Source organism: Ambystoma mexicanum, chromosome 9 (assembly GCF_040938575.1).
Source record: "Ambystoma mexicanum isolate Mex_15411 chromosome 9, UKY_AmexF1_1, whole genome shotgun sequence".
NCBI classification, from domain to species: Eukaryota; Metazoa; Chordata; class Amphibia; order Caudata; family Ambystomatidae; genus Ambystoma; species Ambystoma mexicanum.
Genome location: NC_090931.1, coordinates 907,379,695 through 907,407,038, shown reverse-complemented (window position 1 = coordinate 907,407,038; position 27,344 = coordinate 907,379,695). Strand labels below are relative to the sequence as shown.

The 27,344-nt window shown below is 46.8% G+C and overlaps 1 protein-coding gene across 2 annotated transcripts in view; it reads right to left on the bottom strand.

Annotated features, from left to right (window-relative positions):
- Positions 1-27,344, bottom strand: part of LSS (lanosterol synthase) — a 315,876-nt gene that overhangs the window by 43,520 nt on the left and 245,012 nt on the right. For both annotated transcript variants that reach the window (XM_069616042.1, XM_069616043.1), the window contains 2 exons: positions 15,469-15,534; positions 1,833-1,913 (listed from right to left, as the gene is read on the bottom strand). In XM_069616042.1, the coding sequence (XP_069472143.1) occupies positions 1,833-1,913; positions 15,469-15,534 (147 nt within the window). The remainder of the gene's footprint in view (positions 1-1,832; positions 1,914-15,468; positions 15,535-27,344) is intronic.

The following is a 27,344-nucleotide window of genomic DNA, read 5'->3' as shown; positions in this document are numbered from 1 at the left end:
TGGTTCTCCTCAAGTTTCAGGGAGGCAGGAAGGCTGTTCCAGAGGGAGGCCCCTGCTGCGGAGAGAGATCTACCCCCAGCTCGTTGCTTCAAGAAGCGGCTGACCATGAGGGAGTTGGAGACGGATGAGCGAAGGGCTCGTGAAGGAAGATATTTAGGAAGAGAGAGTTGAAGGTATTTAGGCCCCAGGCCCCAGAAGGCCTTGTGGACAATGCAGAGGGTTTTGAACTTAATCCTCGCAGCCACTGGGAGCCAGTGAAGAGATTTCAGTCCTGGAGAGATACGGTCCCTGGGCTTGAGGCCAAGGACAAGTCTCGCAGTTCTGTTCTGGATAAGTTGCAGAGGGCGGAGAGTGGAGGCAAGCAGATTAAGATAGAGGCTGTTACAGTAGTCCAGCCTTGAGAGAACCAGGGCTCGGGAGACAGTGAGCTTCTGGGGGAAGGAGAGGAAGGGAAGAATACCTCTGAGGAGGTGCAGCTGGTAGTGTGACTTCTTAGAGACGTCAGATATATGAGGAGAGAAGGAGAGTGTGGAGTCGAAGATGACCCCGGGGTTTTGTATGACAGGATGTGGTTGCTGGGAGTGCATTTCGCCGAGATGGGCTGTTAAAGGGCCCGTCTCAGTGAAATGACCAAGGGAAAAAACAAGAAAAAAACTTTTTCCATCCCAGTTTAAGCTTTGGCTGTCACACTTCAAAAACAAACCATGACGGGGTCAGAAAGGACCCTGCCATGATTTGTGACTAACCCTGCACCTGCTCTGAACAGGTGCAGGGAGGAAGACACTTGTTTCTGAGTATTTTAAAGCACATCCTATTTGTGAAGTTTGGCGGTGTGGTCAAAAACTATGGCAATGCAGCGGTAACAGAGTTACCACTGCATTAACTCCGTATTACCACACTGCCGAACTATGTGTTTGGAGGTAAGGCGGAGGATAAACTTGCAGCAGAAGGCTGGAGGTAATTTCTCCGCTTTACAGCCAAAAAACTGCCAAATCCGTGGAATTGCCAGACTTTATGGTCTGCAGCTGCCAAACTGCAGCTGCCAAACTGCCAGAGGAATCTCCGCTGTTGGTAATTCCACCGAAATCCCATGGAGTCCTATGGAATCCAATACATGGGACTAACACCGCCTACCACCATTTATAATCCTGCTTCAATTCCGCCAGAGCAAATGGTGACAAAAGTAAATCTGTTTGGTGGTATCTCGGTAGATTTATCACAGAGATACCACCAAACTTGTAATGACGCTCAAAATGTGCACATGGATGGATGAATATTTTACACTTATACAGAACAATATATGGTGTACCTCGTCTCTAGGCATCGGTATGAAAGGGAAACCTGAGTAGTTGGAAGCAGGGGTATGCTGGTAGCTGGTAAACGACTGTGAGAACAAGATGGTTTGGGGAAGAAGCCCTGAATTTAAGCAGATTTGTTTCCTGTTTAAGATTATCAGGAAGAATATTCCACATTAGTACCCGGCACGCACTGTCCAAGGGAAATACTACACGTGGATTGGCTCTTTTCCGAGCCATACCAGACAGTATTCCCGTGGACGTATGAGCGTGCCGGCGTTTGTTCCCAGGGGGCATTACCTAGGGCAGTATTGGCCCGCCGCCTCGGTTCCTATTGCCACAATATGGGCCCTATGGTCCTGGATCTCAGACTCTGTTGAAGGGCAGATTTATCTTGCTTGATCTGTACAGTCGGACAATCAGATGAACACAGAAAGCCAGATCAAAGCACATTCAGGATATGTTCCCAACAAAAGTAAATATCCAAACCATACATGTGGGACTACAAACACAGCCAGAGCCAAGACAGACTTTTACCCATTGCGAAAGGTGTGTCCCATACAGGCAAAGGCCTCAAGCCCGAACCAGGTGCCGTAGGTGAAGCAAACGCCCCAACTCCTGTAAGGATGAAGACAAAGACATGGATCAGAATATAAACAGCTTGAAAAAACTTCTACAGACACCAAACGCTCAAGAAACACAGCAACTTGTAAGTTACAGCAATACCACAAACGGAACAAGCTACAAAATAAGACAAAACCACAAACACACTAACCGAGGAAAAACAGCCATCCACAATAGCGTACACTCGGGAAGCAGGTACCAACTAATAAGTAAAGTGCATACCAAGCCACAACAAAATGTAACAACAAACCAGGCATAAGCAAACAGGCAGGAAGTGCACACCAACAATAACACTCACCCACAGAAAACATCCACTCAAGGAAAAACAAGCTAAAATGCACAGATTAGCCAAATTTGTAAATAAGCACCAAATAATAAAACCCACAAACGTGTAGGGTACACTCACAAAATGATTACCCTATCAGGAAACACAAACCAACATAAAAGGTACACACTACATGAAATCACATATTCAGAGAATAAATATTCACTAATTAAATACATTTACCTGAGAAAAAAACATTTTTTTTTAAAGCGCTCACACAGCCTGGGGGCATCGAGGTGCTGTTACTGGAATATGTCTTAGTTGCGTATTTATAACGTGCTTAATACCCAGAGGTTTCTAAGTGCGGACCCGGAGATAGAACCTGTGTTGTTTCGTGTCGTCTTATTTCCAAGGCGAGCACGTTGCCGCTGAGCTATCCTCCCGGGACTAATGAAAAACAATACCCACAGTCAAGGTGTTAACTTACAAAAAAGAGCAGCTTCATTCACTTCGGATACACGCCAGTGAGAAGCATACGTCTTCACGTTACAAGTACATGAGGAAGTGGAACCTCACAGAACGCAAGCAACAAGAGCCCTGAGGATGGAGAATTGCTCCGAAATGCATAGACACTGAAGTCAAGCCCTGTTCTGTTTTAGGAAATGCTTCCTATAGTAACTGCTTTACATTGAATAAGAATATCCGTGACAATTGGATAAATAAAAAGAAAATATTTACTCACAGTAAAGAAACACGCATCATTAATTTGTTAAAAGACAGAGTAAACAGACACAAAAAAGTATAAAAGAATTAGGCTCGCATCGAGCCATTGCGAGAGCACCGGACTTAGCTGGGTGAGACCATCCAGCTCTTGTGTACTTACAAAAAAGAAACATAGTACTTACATCATATTTTACAGCTTGGTATTTGTTTTAGATGCAAATGCTAAGCCTTACCCTACCATCTTGGGTTTGGGTATGGAATTGTCACATTTTCCTTAAACATTTAAAACTGTGGCTGTAATAAAGAGATTCTCCTATGACGCAAAGCCAAACGTCACAATTCCTCGAACGTCAGCACCATCTGTAAAATTATTTTTTACGCCTTTTCCCACAAGTACCCAAATATCTCTGTGTGATTTGAAATAAACACTTTGCCTGCAAACCTCTTCAATCTGAAACTGAAGTACCAAGTGTTAGATGTGAATCTGTAACAGGTGTGAAAAACCTGAGGGTGTTTCACTGCTCAGTCCCCAGGCATCCCTTATTCAGGTGGCCAGCGAAGGGCCATCAATATTGGATCAAGACCCTGGAGGTGGACAAGCGAAGGAGGATCACCTGGGTAGGGGATCATCGGGGAGTGGAAAAGAGACATCTGAAGGTGAGACATGGTGTCTCCCATTTCTAGACAGTTGTTTACCCCACATTCCCTCTACCTTTATGGGATACTACAACAAATCCCCTCCTTTCTTTACCGACCCAACTACTGAGACGCGGAAGAAGAGGACTGAGACTAGGAAGACCACCACTAGTGATATGCAATGGCCCTGTCCCACTAATGAGGCCAAGATGGGTCGGGCACCCAGTCACAATCACCCACACCTGAAACTAATTGACAACTACTCAAGAGTATAAAAGGTGGAGCACAGAACGACAAGAGAGGCGAGAGCAGGTACGAGAAGGTGCAGCTGAGTAAAGGCTATTGTACACCAGGCTGCAGAGAATGGAAAGCCGAGACGCTGACATATTGCGAGCAAGAGGAAGCAAGGCGAGGGAGTTGTATCTCCAAGGTGTCAAAGAAGTGTAGCCGAGAAACTGCAGGAATCCTTCCTTTGATGTGCCTGAAAGTTACCTGTTTCCCCGGAGTGACAGGAGTGCCCGTCAAGGTCTGAGAAGGAAAGGGGCGAGACCCTGACCTCGGACGCGATAGCAGAGAAGACCACATTACAATCTATCACAGCCGGTAAATTCTTGAATGAAAGGAGATCCCGGCTTGTGAAGACGAAAATGTTAAAAATGTTGCAGGCAAGACAATGCATCTGATGGCAAACGCGAGAAGAGAAAGATACGATTGTGGCTTTGGAAATACAAAGTAACAGAGTGGTCCTGTGGAGAAAGAAAGACACATTATCGAAAGTCTCTGTGAACTGTAATGTCCCTCAGAAAAAGGAGCGGAAAACGAACTGTGTTAAAAATGGATGTCTGAAGCAAGTCGAACAGGGAGGCTGACAAGAAAACCAGCTGTGATCCCAAAAGAGCTAGTTGTGGAATAAAGTGAATGTTTAAGTTATCAAGGAAGTGAGACTTCCACAAGTGCCAAGAAGGCTTATGTGAAACCAAGGTGCTAAGGGAGCACGTGTGAATACAAGGAACTACAATAACCAAGAGGCATTGTATCTAAGTGGTCATGCATTGGCCTGAGAAAATTTATGCCGTTTCGAAAGTCTTCAACGTAAAAGTAAATTGACAACCAAGAAGGCTGGGGAAGGGAATCCTGAGATAAATTGAAAGAAGTTAAAGTCCCAAAAGGCCTAGACTTGGGTGAGGGAAAAATGAGGGGCCTATGGTGAAAGATTCACCCGCAATATCGTACCAGAACTGTGCTATATTGATGATGGTTACAACAGGCAAAGGGAAGTCTGAAAGAACTGTGTTATGTGAAACAGACAAGGAAAGCCTGAAAAGAACTGTGATACGTTTTGAACTGATGTTGAGCCAGGCGAGGGAAGCCTGAAAGACTTATTTGAATTCTTTGAACTGTGCCTACTACCCACCTTGAAAGAACTCTTAAAGAACCCCATTGACTTAAACTTGGGGAAGGGAGTGGAGAACCAACTATGTTGCCAATCTGACTTTCTTTTGATACACTCTTATTTCTGATACATTTTCCCACACTTAGTTATTGTAAAGCGTGAGGGCAAGAATAGGTTTCGGACATAGGGCCTCATTATAAGTGGGCCGGTCCGGTAACAACAGTACCGGTAAGCCTACCAGCACCACTGTTATCGGACTGGCACACTACAGGTCTACTTGGCGGAGTTGTGTGCCTGGCAGGTGGGACCCTGCCAGGCACAGCGGCCACAGTAAGCAGACCTACACGGAAGCACCGGCACCATTATTAAAAGTGCTGTTGCTTCCATGTTCCCCATTCCCATATAGGACTCAATGGGAATGGGGATTAACATTTTCCGGCGCCTGACTTCACGGACTGCCGGGGCTGTATTGCACCGGTGTATGCGTGAAGCAAAGTGCCGGAAAGCTTCACAAGTCCAGCGGCAGCCTGCCGGTTTTACCGGCACGGCTACCGCCGGTCTTGTAATGAGGCCCATATACCTTTTCCTTTGTTTGACTGACTGACATGGACTACATTATTTTACTTTGATGGTTGAGGCTACTCCCATTATGGAATTAGGGCCAGCTAGGAAGTCTCCAACCCCATTCAAAACTTAATAAAGGTGTTGAAACTTGTATCTTTGTGTATGTGTCTAACTTGTGATACCATGCCTGCCTCACATAGGTATCAAGTTACAGAACTACACTTGCAGCTGTAAAGCAGCTTGGTAGGGAAGCAGCCCAGCGCGGGATGTTAGCTCCCGTGGTGCTTGTGTCAGTCGATGGGACAGATGGTGACAGACGTGAGTCTGTCGGTTACCCTCTTCGTGGCAGGAGGTAAGACAGGAAAGGTTATGTGAATCCTGCCCCCTGTGCGGCACGTTGGAGATAGAAAGGTATAACTGTCTGCCAGGTTTTGTTTTAACTTTGGCGGAATATGTCAATATCCTATCACCGCTTGACCTAAGAGAACATCGGAAAACGTAGGGGGATATTGATTAGCAGAGTATTGTATACTTCAGTTCAGCTGCGGGTTCATGCGAGCCGAGGTGGGTAGGTGAAGGATTAGAGAACGCCTCACGGTTAGGGGCGTCGACATAGGCCTCACTATGTGTACTGCGGTACATGGGAGGTAAATCAGTCTGTCAGCTCTTGTCAGGAATGAGCTATTGTAAAGGCACTACACTGGACTTTGCTCCTTTAGATCCCCCCTTTTTGCTCCTAAGCCAGGGATCAAGCTCAGCGCGGGTGGCCCAGGGGAAAAACTAGGCATCGGCCAATACTGGCCCGGACTACCGAGTGGCTTGTATGAGGGATGCTCTCTCTCAGGACCTAGTGGACTACTTGATGGGTGGCCATACAGTATGAGGGGTCATAAATGGTACCCGGCAGCTGCTGGGAAGCGCTAAACAGCGAAAGAATTGTTTATTTATCAAACGTGACAAATCCTGCTCGCATATGCCTTTTATGAAGTGAAAGAGTTATTTATAAAATGTGAGAAATACTGCTCGCAAATGCCCCACTGAGGTGAAAGAATGGATTATTTATCAAATGTGACAAATCTTGCTCGTATATGCCTTTTATGAAGTGGAAGAGTTATTTATTTATACAAATGTGAGAAATCCTGCACGCAAATGCCCCACTGAGGTGAAAGAGGTGTTTACCAAATTTGAAGAATCTAGCTTGCAAATGCTCCCATTTAGATGGAAGAGTGGTTTATTTTTCAGATGTGAAAAATCTTACTCGCGAAGGCTCCACATCCCTGTGAAACTGTTGGTTACTTACCATATGTGAAGGATGAGGCGCTAAGGTACTCCCACCAAATGGAATACAGTTATGTAGTTCTCCAACTGTAATATTGGTTTATCCACTGGAACGGGTCCTGCCCCTCCCAGTACCCACACTTGGAAAACATAATCTGACAATATATATATATATATATACACACTGTGCAACGCCACTCAATGAGTAAAGACAAGGGGGTGGGGGTACCTGCTCCTTATGAGAGAGATAATGGGCACTAATGTATATGCACCCAATTTGGATTCCCCGGAATTTTATTTGGAGTGTGCTAACCTGTTGCACAAATGCACGGGTTATGAGGTCATATGAGCTGGGGATTTCAAACTTGCAATGACACTAGATGCTGACAGAAATAACTCGACTTGGGAGGCATCTGAAAGCGGTAGGGGCATGGGAGGGAATTGCAGACTATCATAATTTGACAGATATATGGAGATACATTAATCCACACAAGGGAATACACGTTTTATTCAGGGGTCCATGGCTCGGCTTCTAGAATTGACTACATAATGGCTACACAAGACACATTGCGGCAGGTTAAAACGTCCCAGATTCTGCCAAGAACGCACTCTGATCACTCCCTGGTCACAATAACCTTTTCTATGCTTCTCCAACCTCACAGACCCCGAGAGAAAGGTTTTGGAATAGGGCTCTGGAAGACCTGATGTCCAGGGAGGAGATAGTGCAGGAAATTGATACATTTTTGTTTTAACATAATAAAGGCTCTATCCTAGATACAGGGGTGATAAGGGAGGCACTTAAGGCTTGTATACGGGGGAGATGTATATCTAAGGAGATGGATCCTTAAGGTGCCGAGAAGCACACTAACGACCTTGGAGTCCCAGATTAAGACGCTGGAGGAGAGACAGTCCCGGGACAGGTGGCGGGGGGCCTGAAATTGACAAGGCACTAAAGCAAGCTAGAAAAGAATTTGCGATAGCTGCGGATAGGGAGGCTAGGTGGCGAAGGAGGCCAGAAGGCCAGAAGAAGCGGCATCTTACGGGGAAGGAGATAGGCCTAGCTGAACTCATAGCATGAGCTATATGAAATGAGCAGGAAACAGAGAAGATTTTGGAGGTGGAGGGCAAGGTAGGTCAGGTGGTATGGGATAACAACTCCATTAATGAGGTGTTCCAGAGGTATTATGTAACTCTATGCACATCCCAACAGAGCGCAAGCACAGCTGAGATACATGACTTTCTGGACTAGATAGCTGGACCCAAAGCAGGTTGTGCTCCTCAATGCACCTCCCATGGCAGAGGAGATTAAACAGGTCAATAAGGCACTCCCAAATAATGAGGCACCTGGGACAGAGGGCATAACGGCCGAATTCTATAAGGAATTAGTGGAGGAGCTGATCGCACACATTATGGCAATGTACACTTAGGCATTTGAGGGGGGAACATTGCCAGATTCCACGCGAGCATCTCTAGTCACAGTCCTCCTTAAGCCCCGAAAAGACCCCAGGAGATGCGCCTCGTACAGACCATTATCATTAGTGAACACTGACAATAAGATACTAGCGCAACTACTAGCAGACCGTTTGCAGCTGCACATGGCGGCACTGTTACTGCCCGATCAGGTGCGGTTCATCCTGGGCAGGTCGACCCAAAACAATATACGCCGGCTCTTCACCCTCATGCACAATATTAAGGAGCATGCCCCAGCGACAAGAATGCCTTTGACTAGGTAGAGTGGCCTTTATTGTTTGAAATCCTACAGTGGACGGGACTGGGGCTCACCTACATACAAAGGGTATGGTTTCTGTATTCTGCCCCTAGTGCAATGGTAGTTACGAACAAGAGGGTGTCTAGACCAATATCTCTCACAAGGGGAACAAGGGGTGTCCCCTCTCCCCACTCCAGTTTGCCTTGGCGATCGACCCACTGGCCTGTCACATCCAAGAACGGCACGCACTTAGAGGTGTCAAGGTGTTCTGCCGGCTAAGTATCATCTCCCTCTATGGCGACAATATGCTGTTGCATTTTAAGGAACCTGGGGGTAATCTAACGTCTATAGTGCAAGATGGACAGCTCTTCGGGCAACCGTTCGGATTGAAAATGGATTGGGAAAAGTCTGAGATCCTGCCGCTAACGCAAGCAACAACTCAATTTGTTACAACCCCTGTGTTTAAATGGTGCCCAAAGGGAATTAGCTATCTGGGTGTGCAGGTTACCATAGAAGTAAGCACATTATACACTGAAAATTAGGTACTAGATCAGCTAGAACAGAAACGTACCGCTCTCACAGGCAGCACGCATGACATTGACCGAGATGTTGTTGGTACCGAAGTTACTATACATATTCAATAATGTCCTCATAGTGCCTCCGGAAAAAAATTGGGTGTGTGTGAACTATGCTGATAAGACTAGCTTGGGCAACCAAGCAGCCCAGGATAGCTTATGATATGCTCACTAAACCTTATGAGCGGGTGGGGGAGGGGGGATTACCTAGACATGTTTTTGTATTATATAGAGGTACAAGTGCAATATGCAATGCCGTGGTGGGCGGCTGCAGAAACCTTGCAAATAAGTCAAACCTTTAGATACCATGTGTTGGGCCTGGAACAGGTTGGCAAAGATTTTAGGGGAGAAAAGGCTCTACACCCCAGATTCTGCAATATATAGAACATGAGCGATAAAGGTGACGTACAAAACAATCTCCCAGCAACACTTTGAAGCACTGGGGGTGCACTCGCTGAGAGATCTTTTTGTGAACAGTAGATTCATATCCTTGCAACAGTAGCAGGACAGGGGCAGAGCAAGGTAGTTACCACTTTGCTATACTCTAGACTTAGAAATGAGCTCCATAAAAAGCTGGGCATGTATGCTGGGGGAACCAGAGACTTCAAAGGTCGCACAAATGATTGTGGCTCTGCCAAACAATCACAGAGTGGTCTCCTCCCTATATAAGATGGCCAAGGAACTAAGGGTAGAGGTAGAGGACAAGGCTAGGAAAAAATGGGATACCTCACTACTGGGAGAAGCGCTGACCGATCACCAATGGCAACAGGCATGTATGAAAACTAGAACGGTATCTCCTAACAGTCGCTACAGGATAACACACTACAAACACCAACACCAAATGTATTACACGCATGTACGGCTAAAACTAAAAAAGATACTGCCCCAATGGGATTGTGGTAGATGTTGACGTCAAAATGCAGACGTTCTAAATATGGCATGGCATTGCAATAAAGTGCAAGAACTGTGGCAAAATATAATACATGGTATGCAGGATATGTTGGGGGTGGATGGACAACTAACACCAATGGCATGGCCACTTGCAATCTTCCCAGGGGAGGGTATCCTGAGACGCTGCTTACTGGGGATGTCATCGGTAGTAGCCAAAGCATTGTTAGCCAGGGCATATCTGAAGGGACCGGCCCCACTTATGCCCAATGGCTGAACTGTATGGAGAGTTGCAAGTAGAGGGAAAGTATCTATGCTGCATCACTCCCAGCCAGGAGTAGACCGACGGATATATGGGGGCCCCTGCGGACATTTGTAACGAGAGGAGAGAGGGCCTCCATATGGAGACCTCCAAGGAAGGAGAGAGGCAATTACCGAGACAATGTGAAGGGGTGAAGTGGCAGTACACTGGGCAGCAGCAAGATCGGCCCATCCGAGAGGAAGGCAACACGATATTGGGGGGGCGGAGGTGAGCGGGAGCGGGAAATATGTGGGCCAGTACTTAGCAGAAGAAATAGTTGATATGTGCAGTCAGTCAGTGGCCTGTGGTAGGGTGTCTGCATACACACGATGTGTTAATAGTGCAATCCTACATATGTATACTGATATGCGTAAGATTCTATGTTTTATGTGGAATACTTGCAATGTGATATGATGCAAATATGGAAAAAATCAATAAACAAAGTTAAAAAAATAAAATAAAAAGAAATAAAAAAAAATAACAAAATCGGCTTTAATGGTTTCCAGTAGCAAAATCGCACAGCAGGCAGGCCAAACTGCATACCTTCCAAAAATAAAACACTAGAACTGTGTGACGGAGCAAGGTTTCCCCTTTATGTATCTTCACTCACAGGGCCCAATCCCATTATGGGATTTAAAACAAAGGTTTGGGTGGCCAGCCAATCAGGTTGACTCAGAAAACCGCCAAACACCTAGTCTCATCCCCACAACAAGTGTAGTGGCGTGTCCAGGGCCAGGAATTCATCTAGACCACTTCAAACCACCATAGAAGGTGCCATCCTGGGCCCATGTGTGCACAGCAGCAATGTTAGTCCTGCCTCATGGGACCCTGAACAAAGAGAGCCCCTAAAGCCAAATGGCCAAGAGTAGGACTTAGAAAACCCAATTATTACCCCGATGCTTACCATAAAGGTAAATTGGGCGACTAATGCAGTAAATTGGCTTGCACACTGTTATGCACAAGGCACCAGATGAACTGATTAACCTTCTTCCCAGTTTCTCAGTCAGGGTGAAACATAGCTAACTCTGCTAATCAACCAACTGGGCAAAAGAAAAGGTAAGGAGGTGCGCCGCCCGGCTCTCTCCCCAGGCTGCAAAGGAAATAACATACACAGTGGTGAATAAAATAACATGAAACTAGTGTCCCCTTAGCTCTAGTCCCCAATCCCCTTATTGATTACCTGAAGTATGTTAGGAGCAGGTCATTAGAAGTAGGATCTGACCAATGCAGAAAAGGGAAATGAAAAAATAAGATATAAAATGCAGGGGCTTAAACCTGGATTGCACGAGGATGCACTGCACAGGGGTGGAAGGGGCAAGGGGGAGACAGGCCAGAAAACAGTCACCAGGAAGAGGCCCAGGGATTCCATCCATAAAGCAGTCCTAAAGCACAAGAATATCCATAGATAGTTCCACAACAAAACAAAAACCATCCAAGACAACAGTTTTCCCCAAGTTCAATCTGTTTATGCAGGGATCCGGGGTCTTTCACTGTTTACCAAGTCCTTTCCCCTGAGCAGAGTCCGCAATCCAAAGCAGTCGAGGATACAGAAAAACAGCGTCAGAGCAATCAAGAATATCCAAATACAGAAGGCAAGAGAAACGTGTCACCAGCTACTCGATGCGCGTTTTCAAAGTTGAGGAGCACAGAGATGCGCAACACCAGGACTTTTATCGCAGCGTTCCGAATACATCCTCCGTTTCCAGAGGCTGACGCAAAGTGCTGCATCAGCTGATGCATGTACAGTGTGAGGGGCAAGTTCAGGAAGCCAGGAATTGTAGTCCCCTTTGCTGTGCTCATTCAGCAAGGTGCCACGGTAATCACCGTGTATGACAGTGTTACGTGTGGTGCATCACACAGAACCTGAAGAAGCCACAACTAACTATTAGCTGCCATCAGCCAACCCCCTAAAACCAAGGTAAGGTGATGTAATCACCATAGGGTACAAGGAAAGTGCTTAAGAAACACACCTGGTAGCTTTATGGGTGACCAAGGACCATACACTCTTAAGAAGTAAAAAGTCCATGTAGTGGCAGGTGGACTTCAGCAGAAGTCTCCTCTGGCTCCAAAAATAAATTTAGAAATGCTCCAAAAAAATTAAGAGGGGGGGGGGGTGATAACATGAGTAGGGGACCCATGAATGGAACTGTAGAATTCCTAAAAATTGAATTCTGCACCAACACCATACCAATCCATCGGTTCAGAAAGAAAATCACTCACAGGTACACAACAACATATAATGTATACTCAAACACAAACCCACAAGAGGCACACAAAACACATGCCCAGAGAACAAACAACAAACCACACACCAATACAAATCTACAAAGCAGTGAAACGGAAATGTAGGCCCGTTTGCAAGAACCCACCAACAAAAAAAGTATAACCATTAAAACAACAAAAAATACAAATGGACATGGGCATTAAATGTACATTCACCAGCAAAATACAGACACACCCCGGAAATTAAACCCAACCATGAAATGTATAACCACCTTAAACAGCTTCACACTTCTGAAAGATAGCCGCTATCCCAAAATATAATCTCTCACAAAACACAGCCAACCAGAAAATACACCTGCACATAAAAAAATCACTCGCAAAATACAAAACGATTGATTACATATCCAAACTTCCCCGCAAAATGCAAAAACTTAACGCACTTATCCCACACCCAAAAAAATACCCAATAACACTGCACCCAACTGCTGAAAATACCTGTTGTACACAGCCAGACACCCAGAACGGATACTCATTTTCTAACCTCAGAGCAATGCGTTTTGGCCACTCTTGCACTGGAACTTGTGAGTTGCATGTTACACACAGTGAGAATGGGTCCGGAACAGGACCCTGTAAAAGGGCAGCAGGGACCCCTCTCGACTTGTTCAGGGCACCTACCAGGGAGAATGCCAGAGGCGGGTAGTGGAAGCTGAGGGGGGAGCAGTTCCTGAGACCTGTTCACATACCATGAATGTTGATGCTGGTTCCACCTTCTGTCATCCGATGTCAGAGTTCTTTATTTTGTATTGTAGAACCACAAGTACATGAATTCCCGGCCGCACTGAATGAAGGACCACCCAAACAAATCCAGAGAAAAGCTACCCACAATATGGTCATTGGAACGCCTGAGAAAGACATTCTTCTGCTTACCAGAATGAGGTATAGGTTACCACTGAGAATTGAAAGCGAAATGCTGAATAAACATTATGTTGAGCAAACACCAGAGAGGGTGCAGAGAAAAAAGAAGGCCAAATGGGACTTTTGAAGCTATGATACCTTAATGACCAAGCCCCTGGAGCCTATGGAAAAGGAGGAGCAGAAACAGGAAAGGAGGAATATAAAAGGGGAAGAAATGAGAGATAGAGTGTGGATTGTGTGGGAGGGGTCAGAAGGTGTGTAGACTGACAGAGAGACCAGGTGGAAGAGTGCTGAAGAATTGGTGGCATAGTTGGTGCAGAGTGCTGGTGAGGTACTGGTTGTGACAGAGTGGTACTATATGATAACAGTGGAGCGTTGAGTGGGTGAGTACATCTGAGGGTCAATGTAGTAGGAAAGGTGAGGGAAGGTGTGAGTGAGAGGAGTGAGATTAGGTGAGGAGATGGGGAGATGAGGAGAGGGGAGCTTTCGAGAGACAGGAGCTTCCACTGGCTTCAGCCTATGCCTCTCATCACCTCCCACTAGCAGGGTCTGCCTAATTTCTGGCCCACCAATTCAGACTCTCTCTCTTCCTACATACTCAGCCATGGCCTTGTACCTATGTGTGTTTTTTCTAAACACTCCTTCGCTCTGACCTTTGACCTCATCTGCACCTCCAGAATGCTCTGCCACATGCCCATTCCTCCACCCATTCTAAGCTCCCTGCAGTCAGTTTTAGGGTTTGCAATACTACTTCCCCAGTTGGCCTACATCTGTCAGAACTGAACTTGAAACCTTAACAAACTCCTCCTTTCTGTCCCAACTCACGATAACCTCCACCTCTTTCTGTCAATTCTCATCCTCCTCCCCTCTCCATTTTATGTTCTCCTCTGCCCCCTCCTGATAACTCTTCTCCTCTATCATTCTGATGTTTTCCTCCACCTCCATTTGATGCCCCGCCTCGTTCCCAGTAAATAACTCTACCCTCCATCCCTCTCCTCATAATTTCGACTCTCCTGCCACCTCGTCCCAAGCTCCCTGCTCCATTGTGCTCCTCCAAAGTATTGTCTGCTCCCTTTCCACATACCCACACTTATCTAATTTGCCTTCACCCTTAGCACTGTTTGGCCATTTGTTCTGGGTCATATTCCTGGATGCCTTTTAGTTGTGGTGCTAAAGGTATAGGGCTTCTGGACTGTGTGACCGGGAGTGTGCAGGAACTGTTCTCAGATGCACAGGGTCCCGCAGTTTTCCACATTGCAGATCCATGAACCAAACATTTAAGTACGGGGCCATCATTTCTGATTCTGTTTCTGTTGGCGTCTTACACAGTGTGGTCCACATGTTCCGGCCTACTTCCTACATCCTGGTGAAGCGCACTAAGTGCACTATCCACACAGTAGGCCTGGGCAGAGTGCTGCTGAAAGCAAGAGACCACTCTCGCTCGCACTCTGTCTGATCTGGGTACCTTTGCGCACTGAAGTGAGGGAGTGTTTACAAAGTGGCTGGGAGAGATATATCTAACCATCTTCAGCCCTGAACAGGGAGTGCCCAGCGGGGCCAAATGTCCTGTCCCTTAAAGGAGCAGTAGTTCCTGGCACGTCCATGTGGTGATCTCCTGCCACTTATGTGCGACATAGTTTCTGGTACTAGAGGTTCCTCTCCCCAGGCCGCTAATGGGACCAGTAGCACAAGGTTCACGGCAAGTTCCAAGACCCAAGTGGCCCAACTATATGCCTTGATTGTAAGGTAGGTGACTTTGTCATAAAACCTACCCATGTATTATGAACCCATACACTAACAAAAGGCATTCATCATACTGTAGCCCTTTGTCAAAAAAGTATTTTCAATGAATAAAGTATACACGCATCCATACCACACCATAAGCTAACACCTACAGATATAACATGCCCAGTGATTGACAAAATTGACACCACCCATATTCTGCATGCTCACAAACTTCAAATATACTCCCAGCTAAGCGACCACTACTAAGCCTGCAGAAGGACATGCCCCATGCCTGCTTTCACAGCAAGAAGACACTCGCTCACAACACTGCACTCCATATCAGGTATGAACTCACCCTTCCCAAGACCCATCAGATCGCTGCACTTTGCGACAGTACTCCAAACCTTTTTGCAGTGTCTCTCTAGAGGGATAAGGTGATAAGTTAGTTACATATTCGCCAGACTCTGTCTACCATAAAACCTGCAAATGGGGCAGAGAGACACAGCCAAAATGAGGAAATATTAAATGATCATGTTACATGGAGGACGATGGCGTAGCAGGTTCAGGCCTGTTATACAACACATGCACTCCCGTCCAATATGAAACATATGGACTGAACCAAAAGCTCCCAATATTGTTGTTCCCTATTCAAATTTCACCATAACATTTAGTGTATGGGCTGGTCCGCATAGGGAACATCTGCATAGTAACAATTTATTTTATGTTCAGGGGTGGATAAATCTTTCAGAGAATAGTGTGTGTTGAAGAATCTGGTCACGAGAAAGCTTAATAATGCATTGCTCAGGCCTGGTTTTCGGGGAAACCCTAGTATCTATGCAAGGAAGGTCACAGGAAACTCAGGCCAACACACATTATGGCTTTTACCATCACTTTACCACTCTGTGGTCCTCTGAGGCCTCTTTGCTGCTTTGGTTTACCCTCTCTTTACTGGGCTGTGCCTTTGGATTACCCAGACAGGTTTACCCAGCTGTCCTGCATAGGACAGCTCAAGCTCTTTTCAGAAAGTCCCCTGTGGAAATTAACTTTGCAGCTCACCAGTGGGTCTCCCTAATGAGAAGGAAGTCACCCTGCCCCTCACCTCCTATCCCCTTGACAGGAAGGGCAGAGGCTAATGTGTGAAATGGACCCTCTGGCCCCTGAAGCTGTGTCAAAAAAAGAATGATGTATTTCCTGTGTTTCAGTCAAAATAATATTGACCTTTCACATATAAAAATACATTACATATCCGAAAGACTTTGCACAAATAAAACATGCTAGCAAACGTATAAAATTAATTGATAATAAAGGGTTTGCACATATAAAACTTTCATAGGTTACTACAACACTCAACATATGCACACGGTAAAGCAACAATATTATACAGGTGCTATAAATAACAGGATATTGGAGTTCAAGTAGAATAAAATCAAATTTTCCCATCTCTTTTAGTACTGCCACGACTATAATTGTTATGAAAGTTGCTTCGCCCACACTTAGTCTATTACAAAACTCAACAGAATTTAGCCAATCTGGATGGTGAACAAAACGCTCCAAATATTTCAAGCGGAGTTCCTGTACTGCAGGGCAATTTAAGATTAGATATGTTAATGTTTGTTTCATATCACCTCCCCTGCAGAATTTACATAGACCATCGTTTGACTGGGCCCCTAAACGTTTTCCCAGGATCTCCCCTGTGTGCAAAAGATTAAAACTGAATTGGAGAAACGGTTAAGATAATGTGGGTCCTTCCCAACGGCGTATCCAAAGTTCAGTATGTAGAGATCCAATTAGAGCCAATTAGCGAAAAACAGTTATCTCTTCACCCCACTAGGGTTTTCCCACATCTCGAATAACTGCCTCCCACTATTCCCCAAACTCCCCAAATTAACCTCTACCATTGTTTTCAACTTCAGTGTTGAGGGCTCCGAATCCCTCTCCAATTCCCTCTCCACAAACATCTTTAAATCCTCATACAAAGATTAACTCCCTGTCCTCTTAGCGCTTGGAGGAGAACAGCAATTTGAAATGCAGCAGGTATCTAACACTGAGAACCAGAGTGCGCGCCTCACCCACCCTCTGTTTTTCTACAAAATTGGTGCCGGGTGACATTATCTAATAGATACGCCAATCCAATCAAGCTTTGAGCGATGTGAAGCGCAGCTCAAACCAGAGGGAGGCCATAGGTAGGGACGCTGGAGGATTAAGAACCTTCTTCCAGATTCTACCTTCCAGCCTTTCCCATGGTAATTCATACGACTGAAGTTCTATTTCGGCACCATATGAAATGGCTGGGATCTCCTTTATTTAACCTGACTAGTAGAGAGATGGAGAATCTGCAATATTTACAATATATTTTACCCATTTGGCACACAAGTTTATCGATTTTCCCCTCCAAAACCTTTTACAAATTTGCAATATTTGGATGAGCACTAAAATGAAATCCTAAGTAAATTACCTCTTTAGCATCAATTAACCATCTATACTGCTTACATTTTTTCCCTTTTTTGTGAAGCAGATGAATGATTTTTGGGGATTAATTTCCAAATTATTTTCTTTGGTATATAGTGCTAAGGAAAATATGAGGCGCTGGAAGCCTATTGGAGTATTATCAATCAGGACGATATTGTCTGTGTATGCCATCCAGCAGACCATCCAATCACCCACAATGGTGGTTACAAACACATGTTTTCGGAGAGCCTCACCCATATCTGCCAGGTACAAATTGAAAAGGCAGGGGGGCAGGATACACCCCTGCCTTAGCGCCCTCTCCATCATTACATTATTTTATTTTTTGATCAAAGACTTTATTGATTTTAAACATAGGAAAACAACTTAACAGTACATGCATCTCTCTGTGTAACAGGGCTGGGAGCAAGGGAGCAGTCATACAATCAACATTTTCAGGAGGAGGGTCAGGAGAGGAGAGAGAAGCAGGTAAAAAACTAAAAACAACAAAAGAGAGGAAAGAAGAGAGAAGAAAAAAAAAAAAACAACAACTCTTGATAACTGGGACTGCCGTCTAGTGGTCCGTCAGACTTTGCCAAAGCAGGAGTTACTCGTGGCACAATCAGTATGTTTCTGGCTCGCTTCATTCAGCATCATGCGGCCCTGTCCATTCTTAGCGTCTGCCGTGTCACACCTGCCTTCTAGCTGGCGTCTTCCCAGCGGCTCCATATTTTGTTCGCTTTTTGCAGGCAGCCCCTTGCAGCATATACCCGATGTTCCATGTCAGCGCAGATGTCCACATCCACGACCCATTGGTCGTAGTCCGGAGTGCGTTCTGCGCCCCACAGTTGTGCTATATTCCGCCTGAGCACGGCCGTTGCAGTGGAGCAGAGTATCTTTTCATACCGGGACAGGTCGGTTTCATTAGAGATCCCCAGGAGGAGATGTTTTGGGCATCTTTCTTTTGTCTTGCTTATAACGCTGGATAGTTTGTCACAGCATTTCTGCCAGAGTTGTTGGATATTATTGCATTCCCATAGGATATGGAAGAATGTGCCTTCCTCACACTTGCATCGCAGGCAGCGTGCATCTGTCGTCTTCCCCCAGCGGAAAAGGGCGACTCTTGGGTAGTAGACGCGGTGCAGGATCTTTAGTTGGACCAGCCTGAGTCTTGAAGAAATAGTTACCTCGCGCGGGTACATTAGGGCCTCCACCCATTCTTCCGGCTGGAGCGGTCCCACGTCCCGTTCCCATTTGGTCTTCAGGCTGGTCAGTTCTGGTGTCGCAAAGGATGTAATCACATTGTACATGGTGGAGGTGACTTTCCGTTTCACCTGGTCCGACACCATATTGCATTCAAGGGGGGAGCTTTCCGGTATGTTCCGTATATTTTGTTGGTGGGTGCTTCACGCATGTTGCAATTGCGTGTGGTGGTATCTTTCTGTGGCTGGGAGGGAAAATTCCTCTTGCAATGTTTCAAATGGTGCAAGTTTGTGCTCCCGCAGCACAGCCCCGACGGTGGTGATTCCTCGTTGGACCCATTCGGGCCATCTAGGTAGCTTTTGTATTTCAGGAAGATGGCAATTGTTCCATAGGGGTTGGGCCAGTGTCAGTTTCCCATCCCATCCTAGGTGTCGGTGTACCTCTTTCCATATTCTCACAATGTGTGTCGCCATATCTGGTTTTGGTGGGCGGCCCAGGCTTCCGTAGAGATGTTCTAATGGTGCTGTTGTGTTGTGGGGGTTAATTGCCTTGATGTGCGGAAGTGTCCCATCTCCATGCAACATGTCATTGACCACCGTCAGCTGGCCGGCCCAGTAGTATGATTGCAGCCTGGGTAGTCCAATCCCTCCTTCCCATACGGGCCTTTGGAGCGTGGAGAGAGCGATCCGCAGATGCGCCCCCCCCCCATAGCAGTTTTATGAGGATGCATTCGAGCTTATGGAATTCTTGCTGCGGGATATATAGAGGGGCATTTTGCAGGATGTACAAGAATTTGGGGAGGGCAATCATTTTGAATAGTGCAGCTCTACCCAACAATGTCAATGGCAATGAGATCCAGTTGTGGGTGTCTTCTGCGAATCTTGTTACAAGTGGGGCAAGGTTCAGGGATGTATAGTCTGCAAGTTGCTGCGTGATGCGTATCCCAAGATATTTGAACTGCTCCATTTCGATCTGGTAGGCGCCGTTCATTGCACTGGTTGCAGGCGCATCCCCTATAGGGAATAGGATGGATTTGGCCAAGTTCACTCGTAGGCCACTGAATGCCCCATATTGCTCCAGTATGCTCGTAACTCTGGGACAGGAATTGGCTGGGTCCTTCAGATAGATGAGCAGGTCATCAGCATAGAGTGATACTCTGTCCTCCCAGGTTGCTGACCAGCGGAAGCCTTCCCAGGCCGGTGTGTTTCTCAGGAGAATTGGCAGGGGTTCTATTGCGATGGCAAAGATCATGGCTGACAGTAGGCAGCCCTGCCTCGTTCCTCTCCCCAGCCCAAAGGGATCTGATTGCCATCCATTGATCCTGGTTCTGGCGGTTGGGCAGTTGTATAGTAGGCGTACCCAGCTCATAAAGTTCTCGCCAAAGCCCATACGGTGCATTATGACCCAGATAGCCTCCCATCTCACTGAGTCGAAGGCCTTTTCAAAGTCAATTGCAAGTAAGGCCAAGGGGCCTTGTATGCTGTGGGCTCTTTCCAGGGCTCAATATATTCTGTAAAGGTTCAAGCGTGTTGATCTCTGTGGCATGAAGCCACACTGGTCCGGGTGTATCAGAGAGGGAATGACCTGTTGGAGACGGTCTGCTAGTATTTTGGCCAGTATCTTTGTTTCGCTGTTGATAAGTGAGATAGGCCTGTATGAACTGCAGGTTTCGGGGGGTTTGTCCGGTTTGGGTATCGCTATTATCGTTGCTTCACGTAGGTCAGGTGAGAGAATGCCCTTTTCACGTGCATACTGGTACATCCGTAACAGGTGCGGAGCGATCACATTGGTCCCCACCTTCCGCCATAGCTCGATCGGGAAGCCGTTGGGACCTGGGGATTTGCCGGTTTGGAGGCTGGATATGGCGCTTAGAATCTCGTCCTCCGTGATGTCTCTCTCCAGTAGTTCCTGCTGCGCCGCATTTAAGGTAGGGATGGCTATTTCCTCCATGATCGAGGCATCCATTCGAGTCCTGGGTGCCTCATAGAGTTCTGCGTAATACTCTGCAAAGCCTAGTGTTATGTCCTGTTCCGTTACACAAGTGTTTTGCTCTCCTGTCTCCAGCCGCCAGACATGGCTGCGCCCTTGCTCTTTCCTTTCCAGCCATGCCAGCATCTTCCCAGCTTTGTCTCCCGTTTCATAGATTCTTGCTCTCATCGCAGTATGTGCATGCCTTGCATTATCCATTGCTGTATTTTGGAGCTTCTTTTATGCTCGAAGCAGGGTGCGATTTGTGTCCGGTGTGTCTTTGCTTATGTGCTTTTCCTCTGCCTGCTTCACTTGCTGTTCTGCTTCAAGTATTTTGCTAAGATGCTTTCTTTTTTGGGCAGTCGTCCATGATATTAGCTCGCCCCTTAGCACTGACTTGTAGGCCTCCCACAGTGTCTCAGGGTTAGAAGCAGACTGTGTATTAAGCTCAAAGTATGTGTTTGTGCTCTCCTGGAGTTTATCCACTAGCTCGGGGTCCCCCAAGTAGTAGTTATTTAGTCTCCAGCTCGGCGGGGGAATCGGCCTGGATGTTGTGATTTTCAGTTCAAGCGGGGAGTGGTCAGATATGCCTCTAGGAAGCAGGTCTGTTTCCTGTACCTTGTGTAAATCAGAGGCCGGGACGAAAAAATAGTCCAGCCTAGATAGGGAGGCATGTGCCCCTGAATGGAAGGAGTATTCCCTAGTATCTGGGTGGAGTTCTCTCCATGTGTCGCATAGACCCAGTGCATTGGTGAATGTGGCGAGTCGGGTAGTTGCGTTGGGGTTCCTGTTGCGTAAGTGTGAGCGGTCTAAAGTTACGTTCATGACTTCGTTGAAGTCTCCACCCAGAACCAGCAGGTTGGAAGTGTCGTTCGTGATCAGCGGGGCAATATCTGTGAGCAGTTGGTCTAGTTTGGTTGGTGGTGCGTAGGTGGCTAACAGTGCGATGGATTGATCCCACAACATGCCCGTCACATATATGTATCTGCCGCCAGTGTCCAGGCGCACTGTGGTGAGTTGGAAAGGGAGGTTTTTGTGTAACAGGACCATGACTCCCCTTGATCCTATTGTAAAGCCTGAGTGGAGTGTCAGCTTGTAGTTTGTGCATTTGAACAGGGTGCATTCCGTGCCCGCAAGATCGGTCTCAGTCAGAAGCACTATGTCTGGTGCCCGTCTATTAAGGAATTGCCTAACCAGGCGCCGTTTGATAGCGTTGCCGAGGCCATTGACATTCCACGTCATGAGCCGGAGTGTTCTGAGGGCATGAGCAGTGTTATGTGATGCCATGTCTGCTTATGGGATCCACAGTGCGAGACATGTGCTGCCGATGACGATGCGTCGGGTCTCGCGAGCTTGGGCCCATAAGTTGTGCTCGCACTGATTGGTCCTGATATGTTTCGTGTCTGACGTGTCCTGTGTGTAATGTAACTTAACAAACCCGTTACCCCCCACCCCAACTAGAAGCATCGGTCGCCCGAACCTAGAAAACCGCGGGTGTCAACTGGACACCTTACATGCAATAAACTCAACTTGTGTATTTATGCTAGTCCCTGGCGGTGTGCGATCAGGGGTTAGCAGCGCTGGGGCTATTCTCTGATGTGTCTCTTAGAGGGTGGGGGGCCCCTCTAACGTGTGGCTGCGAGTCGACCCCGCGGCCGCAATTTTAGGAAGTGTGTTGATTCGTGTCAGCAGGTACTGTTTGTGGATTGTGTTAGGGTAGTGCATTGTGTACTCACTGGTATACCGCTGGGCGTCGCCAGGAGTGGTGACAGGGGTCATCCATCGCTGTCCTCTGGTATGTCTTATTCCGGGGGCGGTCGGGGTGCATGTTGTTGGTCGGGGGGCGGTCTGTTGTTTCTTCCCCTGCTGGCTCGGGGAGTTGACCAGTCCCCCTCTATATGTTGTTCCGCCCAGTGCCATGCTTCCTTCGGATCACTGAAATGGATTGATGTGCCTTTGTGGTAAATCTTAAGCTGTGCTGGGAAAAGTAGGCCATATTTGACCCCCAATGTTTGCAGGTGCTTTTTAAGTTGGTGGAAAGACTGCCTCGCTTTCTGCACCTCTCTTGTGTAGTCCGGAAAGAAGGCGATCCTGGAGCCGTTAAAGGTGATCTGGCCTTTGGTCCGTGCCAGTTGCAGTAGGGCGTCTCGGTCCCTGTAATTTAAGAATCTCGCAATTACTGTTCGTGGTGGCGCCCCAGGTGTTGGTCTACCCGTGGGTACTCTGTGTGCTGGTTCTATAGAGAAAAACTTGGAGAAGGAGCTCAGGTCATATAGGTCTGTTAGCCATTGTTCAAGGAAGAGCTCCATGCAGGGGCCTTCAGCTTTCTCAGGTATGCTAATTATGCGCACGTTATTGCGCCTTGAGCGGCCCTCACCGTCTTCAACTCGGCTTCCCAGCAGTTTGAGTCTCGAAGTGACACTTCTGAGCTAGTGTTGCATGTCTCGTACTCCATCTTCTGTAGTCGAGATGCGCTGTTCAACTTCGCCAGTTCGCACCGTCAGCTTTTGGAGATCGTGTCTGAGGAGGGACACGTCCATGCTTATACCATGCATTTTTTGCTCCATTGACTTGGTGGAGTCTGCAATGGCGGCCATGATGTCCCTCAGGGAGATTGCGTTATCCGGTTGTCCTTCTTCCAGTGTGACCGGATGGTAGTCGGGGACCTGTGTCGAAGGGATTGTATATTGTTCCATTCTGCTCTGTGTCGGGAGTTTCTTAGCTTTGTCTTTCCCCATTTTCTCCGATGTGTCCCAGGGCCACTGCAGTAGTTTAGTGAGGTGCGTTGTGGCCGCACACACTTGGTTAGGTCGCACAATTGCGCCAGGGTACAGATGCTCCCAGGCGGTTTGACAGCTTCACAGGACGATCGCTCGGTGCCGGTGTTTTTTGCGGGCTGCCCAGGGTTGTTTTGCCTGGCTAACCGGGGCAGTCTTATGCTGATCTCTTCTCCCCCTCTTTGCTTCTGTTGGCGGGCTGTTGGTGTGGGCAATGTTCGGACAGGGGTATGGCCCCGCGCCTGCTCAGTTTCGTTGTTTGGGAGACTGATTCTACCGCCTGAAGCACTGACAAGATAGCGGCAGATGAGACGATAATTTATAGTTATTAGGCACCCGCTCCGCATTACGGAGGAAGGGTATTATGGCTGGAGCTGCAGTCCGCTCCGTTGCCTCACCGCTTCCGCCCCAGGTACGTACTGTATTCTCCCAGGTTCTTCGTCTTCCAGTGGCGTCTCCAGCGGTATGCTGTGGTGAGTCTCCCTCGTCCGCACAGCGAGCTGTGCTGGCTCGCGGTCCCCGGCAGCGGACACTGGCTGTCGATACGCGCCGCCCCACGCTTGACGATGCGTGCAGAGGGGCGGAAAGTCAAATTGCATTCAGGTACGAGTCACCGGTTTCAGCGCCGTCCTCTCATACCCCGCAGGGGATGGTTGCAGCTCACTGTGTGGCCCGGCCAGGGCCTAGGAGATACGCGGCGGCCATTTTGTTTGTAGCAGCGTTTCAAAACGTGGCCTCGAACCAGAGTCGATGTTTCTCTTCCTCGTGTATGCAATTTGTCCCCAAAATTTACCAGGATATAGAGCAGATCCTCCGCATTCCGTACGTTTGCTTATTTTTGGTCCATCTTGTCGAAATCAGGCAGGATGTTTCAGGATTATGTGGCAGCACGCGGAGCGGTGCAGATTCACGTCCGCATCGTCTCGTAGCTGGCCACGCCCCCCATCATTACATTATTGGCTAGGTTTCCCTGCTCATCCAACTTTATCTGAATGTGTATTATGATAAGAGAGAAGGGCGTGAGGTAAGCCCCACACCTTTAGCTTCTGCCACAAGCATGCTCAATTTACAGTGTCAAAGGCTTTGGAATAATCTATTAGCACCGTATAAAAGCAACTGTCTCACAACAAAAGACAATACCAGTCCATTAAGACTGGTAGACATCCCCTTCCTGAAACCAACCTGCTCTTTTGCCAATATATCATTCTCGGAAACGCATAGTTGCAATATTCTTAATACTAAAGCAGCAAATATCTTTCTGTCTGCATCTAGAAGGGCGATCAACCTGTAGTTGAAGGGATCGGCTCGATCGCCCTTCTTATATATTGGAACAATTATTGAGGTTTTCCAGGAAAGAGGCATTTGTCTTGTTGTGAGGATATTTGTAAAAAGTAGAACTAGTAGCCATGGCAAAGAGGCTTATCAGCCTTAAGGACCTGATTTGTCTGACAATTCGGGCCAGGTGTCCTGGAAGTGCAGGCCTTGATATTTAGTTGCGTGACATCATTCAGGCTAAAATCCAGGTCCCAGGCCAGGCGTTCTATTGATCTTTCTGGCTTCCCACCCCTACTTTTATAGATGCCCCAACATTGAATTACCAATTTGTCCTCACTGACAGAATTACTTTGCAGTGCTGCTTGAGTTTGTGTTTCATTGATGATCACTGTCCAGAAATGTCTATCAGGAAGAATAATTATACATCTGCTCCGGGTATGCCTTCTGTCAGGTTCCATGCAATTGGGCCACACTTTCCTTTCTCTCTCTCTTTTTTCATGCCCTCCGACTGTACCCGTTTACCTGTTACAAAGCCATATTTAAAGGGTAATGCAACAGGAAGACGTTTAAAAGATTCCTGCTCAGTTACTCCATTGAGATATCACAAAATGATGGCAGGTTAATCCTGAGTGGGGCCCATCTGTGTGGCCTTGAACCACTTACAGCCCAGCGCCACAGGCATGAAACAGAATCGCTGTTGAATAATTCCGTGGTGGACCAAAGACTACCTCAAAGCACAGCCAGCACCTTCCCCCAACACCTCCCCAAGACTTGCATGCTATTGTCTAGTAAGTCGCTGGAAGGAGAGTCTTGACACCTGCAGAACTTTTAGAATAAGGCCCTTCTCCACTGGCAGGAAAGGAGGTCGTACTTTGTGTTTATTGCCAAGGACTCTAGCAACACCAACCGACAATCACCAGGTTAGGAGCCAGCCTCCCTCCTTCTTTACAAAGTAAGGTAAGAGTTGCAAGGGGAGGGAAGAAAACTCCAGCAGGACTGTGCCACTGGTCCTACAGAAAATAAGCCATTTGTTATTTTATAGTTTTGCTTGTTTGTTTGTTTTATTATTTATAATGCGTGCCAGACCCGAGAGTATCAGGGCGCAAAAACGCAGCAAGGAGATTCTCAGCTTGATTACAGTGCTGTGGAATACATACAGTAGACAAGCAAAGGACATTAATAATTGGGAGGAAATATATACATACAGGAGGGAAAAAGCTTGTCAGGTGCAAGAAATAGCAAGGGAATTGTCAGATACAGACTACAAAGCAGTATAATACAGGTATTAACAATTGGGAAGATAAGTATGTGTTACGTACATACAAGGAGGTAAGCAGGGCTATCAGCCGTAAGAGGACACGGAGTTAAGCTATATACAGTATTTACAGGTGGTTGTGGTTATAGAATAACATAATCAGGCAATGAGGTGCATGCTAACTGGGAATAATATTGGAGACAAAGTTCTAACTGTGACTAATGGAATCAGGCCTTTCTGTGCTATGTGGGCATTAGGGAATCTGGCTACACTGCGTTAAGTATGATGTAAACAGGCCATGGTGTGTTTAGGAGGCATAGAGAAAAATGGCCATGCTGAACTCATTGGCATTAAAGTAATCAAGCCCTACTGTACTAACTACTTAAAAAGGGGTCAGGCCTTGCAGTGCTAACTGGGACTTAGGGAATCAGTCCTAATGGTGTTAAATGTATATACTGAAATCACAGCTTGCTGTGCTAACTGGGGATGACAGATACTAGCCACCCTGTGCCATATGTTAGCACATCATAGTCAGTTTCCATCAAACAAAATTATGACATCACAGCCAGTTTCCAGTATGCTCAGTTACTAGCTATGATGTACTAATTCACCATAATTAAAACTGGCAATACAGTGCTAGTGGGCAAAATGAAAAAAGCCCTCATCTTTTTACACATGCAAACTATCACCTGTGGCTGCCTCTGGGTGTCTCTCTCTCCGAACTGCAGCACTTTGGACATTTTCTGCTTGGGGTGGATGAATGCATATGTATCTGGGGAAAGAGGGGGAGGACTGGGTTCTTGTACCATCAGCTATCCCAGTTGTAAAATGTGGTCGTCAGTTGTGGCAGTCACTATGTATGAAAATGGCAGCCATAATTACAAAGGATTCCAATGAGCTTTGCTAGTTTTTTTGTAATTAAGAAAGCAGGCAGACTTCATGGCGATCTCTGCCTCTATACAACATCAAAACCGATGTGGGCGTCGACAGTGATGAACTCCCTGCATCCCTGCATGGAGAGGGGAAATGCACAGTGTGGATTTCACTTTCCCATCCCCGCCACATCCAGGAACTCTGGATCAAAATGGCCCAGACGTGGAGAAATATACAGAAAACTGGTCTCTGCATGTTTCACTGCCCCCAGGGCAATTTCTGCAAGTCTGACAAGGAGGATCTAAACATATCATGAATTTACGGTGGGATAAGACCCCCACCGATATAGTGTTCTTTAACCTATATACGGTTATGGGGAAGAGGAGAAAGCAAGGAGGTGGAATAGTAGGGGAGGGAGGATGAAAAAGAGCAAGA